Source organism: Rhea pennata, chromosome 25 (assembly GCF_028389875.1).
Source record: "Rhea pennata isolate bPtePen1 chromosome 25, bPtePen1.pri, whole genome shotgun sequence".
In the NCBI taxonomy this organism is placed as follows: domain Eukaryota; kingdom Metazoa; phylum Chordata; class Aves; order Rheiformes; family Rheidae; genus Rhea; species Rhea pennata.
Window position 1 is genome coordinate 1,427,399 of NC_084687.1, and position 11,707 is coordinate 1,439,105.

General features: G+C 43.1%; 1 protein-coding gene across 2 annotated transcripts; it reads left to right on the forward strand.

The window, feature by feature from the left end:
* The first annotated feature begins 255 nt into the window (after positions 1–255).
* Positions 256–10,476, forward strand: LOC134150786 (tubulin alpha-8 chain). Of its 2 annotated transcripts, none has more exons than XM_062594867.1 (5): positions 256–354; positions 4,427–4,649; positions 7,619–7,767; positions 9,158–9,838; positions 10,084–10,476. In XM_062594867.1, the coding sequence occupies exons 1-5, from the start codon at positions 352–354 to the stop codon at positions 10,375–10,377; spliced, it is 1,350 nt and encodes a 449-aa protein (XP_062450851.1). In that variant the 5' UTR covers positions 256–351; the 3' UTR covers positions 10,378–10,476. The 2 variants fall into 2 exon arrangements, with proteins under 2 accessions (XP_062450851.1, XP_062450852.1); XM_062594868.1 differs by lacking the exon at positions 256–354 and adding an exon at positions 629–1,002.
* Positions 10,477–11,707: the final 1,231 nt, after the last annotated feature.

Below are 11,707 nucleotides of genomic sequence, written 5' to 3' on the forward strand. Positions count from 1 at the left end.
GAAGGCTAAACCCCGCCCCCGCGCCGCCTCTTGGTTACGAATCAGCCTATAGACAGCGCAGGAGGTTGAAATTCGTATCGGCGGCCTAATAGCGCGCGGTCGGGCGCATTCCACGCGGCAGCCACCGACGCCGATTGGAAGAGCGAGGAGCCTCGGCGCACAGATAGCCAATGGCGCCGTGAGGGGTATCGTCGCCGGGCGAGGCGCAGCCAATGAACAAGGCGCGGGGAGCGAGCCGCCCAGGGGCCTCCGTATATAAGGAGGGCCCGCGGAAAGCAGCTGCTTTCGCGGTGCTGTTCAGACTCGTTGCGCGTCTGCTGCTGCCAGAGTTTGCGCCCGCCGGCCCGAGCCATGGTGAGCAGTGGGGCCAGCGGGAGGCGACGGGCCTGGGGGCGCGGGAGGGGAGGGGAAGGGGGGTGGGAAGGAGGTCACCGGCCGCCGCTCTGCGCACTGAGGCGGTGCGCGGGGGGAGGGGCGCGGCGGCCCCGCCTGCGGGCGCGGCGGCGCGGGCCCGCCCCGGCCCGTTGTGCCGGTCGGAGGGAGGGAGGGAGGCAGCGGCCGGGCCAGGCCAGGCCGAGCTCCGGGCCATGGGCCGGCCGCCACGGCGGGGCCGAGCCGCTCTACGCGAAGCCGCCGCGCTGCCTCGTCCCAAAATGGTGGCGGGCGCCTCTGAGAACATGGCGGCCCGGGAGCGGGACGTGTCCTGGCTCGGCCTAGCCGGGAGCCGGCGCCCTGGGACGGGGTGATCTCCAAGTGCCTTTAAAAAAAAGCGGAGCTGGCACCTCCTGGGCGCTTCAGCAGCCTGAAGGCTGTGTGGGAAACGCTGGTGGCAGAGGACAGTGGCGCTGAGTTTTTCCTGGAGTCATGTAACTTTCTCTTTTTTCATAGCGGGAGCCCCAGTGATGCAGCCAGGTGACGGTGTTGGTATGAAGTGGTTTAGGGTAGTCAGAACATGGGCTGATACTGTAGAGATTTCCTGAAGGACTTTGTTAGACTGAGAAGGTAATAAAACCGAGGAAGTGGAATGACCTTGTAAGTTAGGACTGTTCAGCCTTGAAAGAATAACTGAAAGGGCTGGAATATCTTAAACAGGATGGAGAGGTCAACTCAGTCTTCCAGAACAAACATGTGGGAGCCTCAAGTGGTCTCCTTAAAGATGACTTAAGGACTTGCACAAGATGCTGTCGTGGTTGTCTGCTCTGTGGATGTCTGTCATAAGAGGTTTTGGATGTCGAAAGCTTACATAGAATTAAAATGTTTCTGTGGGGTTGCTAAATGCATGAAAAACACTTGTTTGTGCTGAAAACGGGTTATGAGGAAATTGGAGGGAAATACTAATGTGCCTGCCTTGTTCTTACTCTTCAGTGGGGGGGCTGTTTATGGTCACATTTTTAAATTAAGCCAGATCAACGGGTGATTGCAGTTTCCCAAATTATTGATCAGCATACGAACTGCAAGGAATGAGAGTCATCCCAGGAGAACCACATTCCAGTTTACGGTGTAGTGTTCAACTTCCTGAAACTCGGTCAATTATATTCTTGTGAAGGAAAGAGCTTGGCTTTCCCTTACTGTATTTTGAAGCTCTGAATCACTTTATAGAAGTGAGGGGGTGGAATATTCAGTGTTTTGATTGCTTTAGAATTCCTTTGGTCCTGACCTGCAGTTTGAGTACAGCACTTAGCATTACTGGATACAACATATGTTTGAACCTTCTCTACTAGGAAACCTCCACTTGGAAATATTGAAGGGCACCAGAGCTGTAATGAGTGGGACAGTTGTTTGTTGCCTGGTTCTAGGACTTTGAGATTACAATTTGAACACTCAGATTTTTGTTCAGTTCTTCAGTATTCCAGATACTTCACCAAGCTTAATCTGCAGTGAAGGAGTTATACAGAGCAAAATAGAGGCTATTAGATACTAGAATGTCTAATAATCACTTATCTTTCTTGAAAGAGATACATACTACTTAAGTACTTTGTAGACTTGCAGGAAAGCAGTTGGAAGAGACCACTGAAAGCAGGGCTACAGCTAGCAGAAGGTCAGTTTTTCTGTGGCTTTGTCTAGTGAAGTCTTGGAAGGCATCCAAGGGTGGGAATCTTTCTTACTCTCTGGTGACCTATTACAGAGCTGCCCCACTGTGCTGGGGAAGCTTTTCCTAATGTCCACCCTGCATCTCCCAAGCCTCTATCTGTCATTGTCTCCCTCTATCTAATCTGCTCCTGCTGAGAAGTGTTTGGCTCTTTTGTAACTGCCCTTTCAGTAGTTGTAGGCTGTTATTAGATGGCCCTTACTCTCCTCTTTGCTAAACTAGGTAAGCCTAGCTCTCTCCAATTGTCCTTGTGGGTCATGCTCTAGGTCGCTTGCTCTCCAGGCATCCTGCTTCAGGCACAGCTCCATCTGTGTGGAGTTAGAGGGTACCTTCCTTTGATATGCTGGTCACTTGCTTCCTCATGTAGCCCAATAGATTGTTTGCCTTATTCATGATGAAAATGCACTGTTGGTTCATTCAAGCTGGTTTCTGTTGTAACCTCAATTTTTTTAGCAGAGCTACATCACTGTAAATGGCAGTTTAGTTTGTACTGATGCATGGAGTTACTTTGTCCCAATGTGGAGCTTTGCATGTTGTCAAACTAAAGTATGTTTTTAACACTGCATATGTAGGACCTGGGCTCTGCTGTGTTGAGCAAATTGTACTTTCTAAGATGTAAGTTTTTTCTTTGGAACATGAATGATTGTCATTATTTTGGGTAGTTTCAGGAAGAGGTGCTAGCTCATATGCTGGAAAGTTATGTGTATTCTGATAAATTCCATTCTTCTACCTTGTTGGGAAATGTTAGTTCCCACATACTTCTTTCTAGTGATCTTCCGCTGTTGCTGAAGAGCTTCAGAAATGAACCTCACCTTGCTTCAGGGCAGTCTCTAGGTTGAAGTGATGAGGTTAGCATCTGTACCTATTTTCTCTTCACTAGAGAAAAGAGTTGCAGGCTGTCTCTCTGCTCTCCTGAAAATGATTGTGGCCTGATTCATTGCTGTGACCTAGCTTCTCTGGAAGAGTATAGCTGTATTGGGCTGTATGCTGAAGCTTTTCCTGTTCTTTATACAGTGTCTAGGTTTCCTGTTCAATACATTCCAGTACCCTGCCAAGCCCAGCCCTTTGGGTATGGAGTGGGAAGAAGTAATGGCCTTGGAGAGGAGTAGGATGAGAGCAGCTTTGAGGGAGAGAAGGCAGTGGTAAGGCTGGTTGCAGAAAGGATAAGGATTGCTGTTCTGGAAACTCTTGATATTTGAAAACATTGCAAAGATGGATGGGGAGCTGAGAAACAACTAGTCTTGGTTATATAGTACTGTTAAAAATAGGCAATGTTTTTTAGAAAATATTGATTTGAACTTGAGGCTCTCAAATGGAAAAGATTATATGTTGTTGCTACCCTTCATGACTATTGATGTGGACTAGGTTGTTTCAGGCTCCCCTTAATCTGGAATTCTGGGGGAGCAAATTAATTCTATTACCCACATGTTAGGGTCTGAACATAGTTAAATTTGACTATTACTCAAAACCATCATACACTTATTCTTTTAGTGTCCAACTCCATCACTCGGAGTGAAGAACAAATTAAACAAAATTCTGCAGATAGACCTGAAGTCTAGATATGGTTAGCAAAGCTGTGGTTTGGCTTCTTATATTCAAAACCCTATGTTGAAGTATTGAGGAAGATTGGGTTATGCTCCAGATATCAAAGGAGGCTCAGGGATCCATACTTTGGTATGAATTGATTCTTCTGCTGACATGAACTATTTTCTGTGCAGTTCAGTTGACTGTTTAGTGAGGTAGAGCTTTTGTTTGGTGTTAAGGCCTTTAGTACTTGGCATACAACAATGCATTTGCTCCATATCTGAAGCCCCTCTAAGGGGTTTGGTTAGTCAAAGACTGACGGGGAATGCTCAGGTTCCCTAAAATGATTAAAGGAGTCTGTCTTTTGGTTTTACATATATTAAAAACAAAATGGCCCTGGTGCTGCAGAAGGTTTTGCTCCCCTGGTAGCTCCTGGAATGGGAATGCCAGCGGTGTGTTCTGGACACTTAGGCCAGTGACAGGGGTAGTCATCACTTTTGCTCTGTGCTTGTGAAAAGAGAAGCCTCCTGAAAGGTTTGGGAGAGCTGGTCAAACTCTTACTGGAAGATATGAAAAACAAGGAGAAAGGAGTTTGCAAGAATGACAATGTCCAAAAAGGTCTTTCTGGGTGGAGGTAGATGATGACTGAAAGAAGCATTTGTGTTCTGTCAGATTTTGTGCCAAATACCAAGACAGTGAAGCCAATATTTTAATAGCTTGGCAGTATGGGAGTTCAAGAGTTGTGCTGCATGTTTTCTAAACAAGGAAATTGCTGTTTCTGCTGACTGATCCAATTTTTTTCCCTCTGCACAGCGTGAGTGCATCTCAGTCCATGTTGGTCAAGCTGGTGTGCAGATTGGCAATGCCTGCTGGGAGCTCTACTGCCTGGAGCATGGCATCCAGCCCAATGGTACCATGCCAAGTGATAAAACCATTGGTGGTGGTGATGACTCCTTTAACACCTTCTTCAGTGAGACTGGTGCTGGAAAGCATGTCCCTCGTGCTGTGTTTGTGGACCTTGAACCAGCAGTAATAGGTAAATACAATGATCTGCACGAACTGTAGAATGTACTATAAGATTTGATTTAACTTGAATGTCTTACTATTGACACAGCAAAAACTCTGCTTTATCTTCATTGAGATTTTTGCAAATAGTGTGCACTCTAGAGCTGTAAAGAACTTAAATGTGGCCTTCTGCCAACCTGTAGCATTGAATGCATCTTCTGCATATACTTGAATAGCAAGTGTCAATACTTGCTATTCAAGGAACTAATTTTAAAATTTTGAAACAATATGATGGCATAAAATGTGCAGCAGTCAATAACTACCTTTTTAAAAGAAATGTGTATTAAGTAGACTTTCATTTTTTGGAATGATTCCTGTGCCTTCCCAAAGCTGTTTTCTGCTTTATCTCTGTAGCTTGAATAGCACTTGCAGAAATGAATCTTCAGTTATCCTGACTTCAGGGTCTGCCAAACCTTTACAGGCTTGGCCAGATTTAAATTATGAATACCTTTTTCCTAGTATAATACCTGTGTTTTGAACAGTACAAATTCTTGCATTTCAGCTCCCTGTTGCCTGATCTCTGGAAAACAATCAGCTCTTATCTCAGCTTTAGCAATGTTGGCTTTTATTGTGTTCAGCCCACATCTCCACTGGCTAATCCATGGCATTGGGTATATGCCCAGCCTGATACAAGCCTCCCATTTCACAAGGCCCTTTTCCATTTGTCATCAGTCTTGTCTTTACCGGTATACAGATTGCTGAGAGCAAAGTCATTTTGTTGGAGCTAGTTTCATAGCTTCCTTGTCTGTAGCAGTGATTGTGCTCTCAGTTCTGTGTTGCCTGTGCTTGTACAGTTCCTGTGTTTCTGTAATGTGTGAAAAGAGTTGTGAAGGGGAGGTTAGTGACTAGGCTTAGGCTGTTGTGAAGGGGAGGTTAGTGACTAGGCTTAGGCTATTTCTATATACTTAACCTGGGTCTCTTAACACATTTCATTTTGAGGCTGCAAACTTTGTCTGCCTACTGTAGTAGGAAACTTCTGCAGGAGAGAAGGCTGTTGGCCAGTTAAAGTGTGGGGATATCATACTACCTTTGAAATAGCCAAAGCACCTCCTGGCCTTGCTCTTTATCATTTCCAGTAGCTGCTGTGGGCCAGGCACTCCTGTTTTACTGAGCCCCATAGCTGTTGCTTCTGCTGCTGCTGGCCAGGTGGTGGCTCTAAGCAACCAGAAGAGGTTGAGAAATGAGGCAAGAGAGCAGGTGGCAAAACTCTTACCCTGCTGCCTCTTGGGTAACAGCTGATAAGTCATGGGACAAATAGTAAAAGGTAGTGTTCCAGCATTTGCTAATGAAAAAAGCAGAATATGGGAAATGAGCAAGAGACCTGTCTTATGAAATGCTTGGTAATACTATGAAAGATGGGCTTTCTGTTACAAAGGTTACATTATGTGCCTGTCTGGGGACTTTCTTTACTCCTTCCCTGCTTATTTGAAAAATACTGGTTTAACCTTTCTGGGCTACCATGATTTTTCCCATATGCACGCAGTGTGGCTAGCACTGTTTTTGGAAAGCCTCTTGTGCATACATAAGGGATTTCTGAAGCTTCTGGATAGATGCTGCCCTTAGTGAAAGCAACAGGCTTGTTCTACATGTGTGCTAGTTCTGTATAAGATGTGTGAAGTATCAAATGTCCCACCAAAAAATAGCACAGTTGCATGTCTGAGAATTCAACATGTCTTTAAATCTACTCCAGTTAGACTTAACATGAAAGGTTCAGTTGTAGATTATATTAGCTTCTTTCAGTGCACTTTCATAGTGCAAGACTTATCCTCCAAATCCAAAAGTTTGTTACTTCCTCAGAACCATTTTGACTTGTTACCCCTACCTGCTGCTGTATGTGCATGCTTTTTCCCCTTTACACATAGATCTCCTTTATATCTCTAGAGTTTAATGCAAAGTATCTTAAACATCTATTTTCAATTTGCTGGCTTTTCCAAACTCTGTTTTGGTGTAGTCTTGGAAATATTTTGATGTATTTGATTACAGACTGCAATGGTAGCTGGTCAGCCCAAATTGGTTCAAATAGTAACTGTTTTTAAATCTCTTATTCTACTTACCTAAGTCTTTCTGATTCACTTTTAGATTAAAACAGAATATATGCAAAGGGGCAACTTCATTTGAAGTTAATAAAGCTGTCTTTGCTTTTCACCTGACTTCAATTAAAATGTATAGTGCTGCATTATCATATAGCTCAAGAATGGCTTCAGCTAAACCAGGATCAATGCTGAGTTGTCTTTGTCCCTTTGATAGGACAGAAATTTACATGTAAATATATATTTCTGATAGCTAGAGGGGATCATTGATCTAAAGTTTCTCCGGATCTCTAGCTGAGGAGACTAGAAGGATGTTATGTGTGCCTTCACTCAGCTTCTTCATAATACAGCCATTTATGCTGAAGTGTTTTGCTATAGCAATACTTGAACTATGGGCAGTTTCTAAAGAAGTACCTCCTATTCCTCTTAAACATTCTTTTCTATTCTTGGCAGAAAGTATAGTCAAGAAAAATAAAGGGAGTGATGATATAGGCAGTGACTGCCCACTGCTGCAGAAGCAGCAGGCAACAGCCTGGCAGGCTTGGAAAATATAATGGAAGAGCAGTATTTCAGATGCTGCTGATCTGCAGACTGGGCCTAAAGTGAGGAATTATAAACTATGGAAAGGGGATTTGCTATTACACTTAAAAATTGCTCTGGCAGGACAAAAATAAGTTAAATTAACATGCGTAGGATAGGACATAGAAGTTAAGCAGTAACTGAATTTTCTCAGGTATTCAGCACTTACCTGTAGTCGGTATTATGTATCACTGATAGGTAGAAATCAAGGTGCTTTTGTTTCTAAATATGGTTTTGGATACCTTATTCTGGATATCTTCAGAAGTTTTAAAAACATGGCTTATGTAGAAAGTAACTTACTATAAAAAGAATATTCTTCTTGTCTCCCTAGATGAAGTTAGGAATGGGACATACAAGCAACTTTTTCATCCTGAGCAACTGATATCTGGTAAAGAAGATGCTGCAAATAACTATGCTCGAGGTCATTACACAGTTGGAAAAGAGATCATTGATTTGGTCTTAGAGCGTATCAGGAAACTGGTAAGACTTTTCTGCACTGAAGGCTGTCAAGTAACTATAGCCTGTGTTACAGGATTTGGAAATGAGTTTCTGAAATACAGGCATGTAAATTGAGCTCTATTTGTTCCATGCTGGGAGAAGCTGTGGACTTACTCTGCATCAGTTTTTACTCAAGTCAGCTGAGAGCAGTTGGATTACTCCTGTCAGATATGGCTTTCAAATGGCTTAAAATGCTGATGAGGCACACAAATTTTTTAGCTTTGTGTTCAACTTAGTATAGCCAGGACTGAGTCTGTGTACATATTCTGATTTGCATAGTTTCTGTTGGAAAAGGATTGGTCTCTGGCTGGGTCACTTTAAAGGAAATTTAAATAGGACTGTTTGCTTTTGAGGCTTAAACTTCTATGTTTGCATTTCCTTTTGTTATAATCTCAGATTCTATTTTATGGTAGAAATGGTAGAAACATCAGTAAGCTGATGTTTTAGGCTCTACAGTCCTTTGAACATCTGGCAAACTTACAAAGGTCTAACTTAGGTTAGAGTCCCTTTTTAGGGCAGCTGTCCTGTACTGAGTACTTTTTCTGCAATATGCTCTCATCGCAGAAAATAAATCTAGGGCTTACCTCTGGTGCTTTAATATGGAATACTGAAAGAGTCATTGAAAAAATATACCTTTTGCAGGTGAAAACTTGTTTTATGCTCCACATCTTGCTCTAGAGACAGTGGCTTAACAAGTGCCTTACAGATAAATCTAGTCTGTATCCTGAAATGCTGTCTTGGTTTCCTTTTACAAGCTAGCTGTTGTACTGCTTGTCTGTCCAGGGAATCAAGCTGAGCATCATGTGGCACTCCTTTCTGGGGAGAATGCAGTCTAATTTCTTCAACTGAGAAGAACTAGAAAGGCAGCATTATAATCTTGACAGCTCATTTCCCTGAACTCAGTAATGTGCTCTTACAGGACTACAACAACAGTTCTTGGGAAGTGTAATGTTTCTGGAATCTACTACTTTTTGGGCTGGTCTAGAATTTTGCATTTTACAGGATAGATTTTATATAATACTTCAAAAATTATTAGTTTGCTGGGTCAGTGTTACATGGACTTCTCCTGAGAACAGAGGGTAGATCAAGTTCTAAGGTGGTATTTAAAGTTGGAAGGTCCACTTTCCAAGAAGGAGAGAACTTAAAATGTCAGAACTCTTAAAACCCAAGAATACAAATTTGGATTGTTTCTTACAGGACACTTCCTTGATTAACAATAGATTAATTCAATGTTGTTATTCCAGAGCTTGGACACTTGATAAATGTCAGTTTAGACCTGGTTGCTTCATGAGTTTGAGATGAGCATGTTCTGGGGTTCTGAATATCTAGGCACAATTGCTGTAATACATGTATTTCTGTGTTTTTTTTCCAGTCTGATCAATGCACTGGCTTGCAAGGTTTCCTGATTTTCCACAGTTTTGGGGGAGGCACTGGCTCAGGTTTTACTTCTCTGCTGATGGAGCGCCTGTCAGTTGACTATGGAAAAAAATCAAAATTGGAATTTGCCATCTACCCTGCACCACAAGTCTCAACAGCTGTTGTTGAGCCGTACAACTCCATCCTGACTACCCATACCACTCTGGAGCATTCCGACTGTGCCTTCATGGTTGACAATGAGGCCATCTATGACATTTGCCGTAGGAATCTGGACATTGAACGCCCAACCTACACGAATCTCAATCGCCTCATTGGTCAAATAGTCTCTTCCATTACTGCTTCCCTCAGATTTGATGGTGCCTTAAATGTGGATCTGACTGAATTTCAAACTAACTTGGTGCCTTACCCTCGTATCCACTTCCCGTTGGTAACATACTCCCCAATTATTTCAGCAGAGAAAGCGTATCATGAGCAACTGTCTGTGTCTGAAATAACCAATGCTTGCTTTGAGCCATCCAATCAGATGGTGAAGTGTGACCCTCGCCATGGAAAGTACATGGCCTGTTGTATGCTGTATCGTGGAGATGTTGTCCCCAAGGATGTCAATGCTGCTATTGCTGCTATCAAAACCAAGCGCACAATCCAGTTTGTGGACTGGTGCCCTACTGGCTTTAAGGCAAGTTCAATTGTATTATTGTGTATCTTGTACACACTGTTCACTGTCTTTATGGACTTATCAAGTATTCTTGTTAATATATTCTGGAGATACCTAATCTGTATTTTGAGAGATGGAGCCTTATGTTCTTGTACAGAACTTTTTTTCTCAGAAGTGAAACATTCTATTCAGCTACTATCATCTGAATTTTTTGATTAGTTGTCAAATGCTACACAAACTCACCATCTTTTCTACTTTTCATGTAGGTTGGCATCAATTACCAGCCACCCACAGTGGTTCCTGGTGGTGACCTAGCCAAAGTCCAGCGTGCAGTGTGCATGCTGAGTAACACTACAGCCATTGCTGAAGCATGGGCTCGTCTGGACCACAAGTTTGACCTGATGTATGCCAAACGTGCCTTTGTTCACTGGTATGTTGGTGAAGGTATGGAGGAGGGAGAGTTCTCAGAGGCTCGAGAAGACTTGGCTGCACTTGAGAAGGACTATGAAGAAGTAGGCACAGACTCTGTGGATGGAGAAGATGAAGGTGAAGAATATTAAATGCAGAAGTGAATTGCAGGTCTTTGCCATTTTACTGCCTTTTCAGTAACAATGTAAATCATGTCAAAAGATTGGAATAAATTTCTTTAATCAAGACAATTGCTAGTGTCCAAAACATTGTATGTACATTCTTTAACCATCTGCATGTAATCAAGTCTGGCATAATGATAGAGTTTGCTTCTGAGGAAGACTGCTAAAGAAAATCATGCTATCATTGGACCAGTTCTTGTCTTAAGACATTGCTGCTTGTATAGAGCAAAGTGTATATTTGACCCCAGAATCCATGATTAAAACAGCTGTGGTGAAGTTTGTTGAAAGACTAGAAATTGTAGCTTAATGCTATAATAACAGTTCTTTGTCAGAGCTCTAAATGTAGTGTCACCTGAGCTGATCTTATGTTACCTTCAGGAAAAAATGAAACACCTCTACAGTCAAAGGTTATTTAAATTAGTTGTCTTCTCTATGTAGGCTTAGCATGGGCCAGTAATTTAGGAATGCAGTAAGCTAAAAGGGGAACAGATGCCCAGAGGGGGTGTGCCATAGTGTAAAGAACCTGCCACTTCCTCTTCTCAGGGCCTCTACCACTGGTGCCCTGACCATGCCTTGTCCTCCAATGAAATGTGTAGTCCATCTCTGCCAGTTTTCTGTGGAAGCAGCCTTTGGCCTGTGACTCATTCTAGAACAAAATGTTTGAGTTAGCTGGCAGGATTAAATGCTAGCTTTTGCTGAAACTGATTCTTGTGCAGCAGGCATCTGTCCATTGGTTCAAAGGTGCAAGTTGACATCTTTCTCTTCCCACCTTACATATAAGCTGACTTAGCAGAATTCAGGGCTAATAAGGAGCTTATCTTCAGGTGTGGACAGCCTCAGCTGGGAGAGTTAGACTAAAGATCTAAAGGTCCCTGGTTCAAGCCTGGGCTTCAGCAAGGGGGTGTCCTTGTTGCTGCAACGCTGTCTAAGATGCTCTAGGTGGCCCTGCTTGAGCAGGGGGGTTGGACTAGCTCCCCAGAGCTCCCTTCCAACCTTACTGATCCTATGATTGAAGTGAACCTCTGTGATAGAACCTGTCTCAAACCTTGCTAAACATGGTCTGAGTAGTGCTTGGGGGCACAGGACTCACTGATTTACAGACCAAAAAAACTGATTATCTCTAATATACTGTTACAGAGATCAGTGATTCTGAGGAAACTCCCACAGAACCAGCAGAGGTAGAATGTCCAAAGATGTTGAAGCAATGCTTGAATAATTTGAATGTGATTCTTCATCATCAGACTTTGGTATCACATAGACTAGGTTTTAAGCTAGAGAATTTTCTTCCAGACCTATTTCA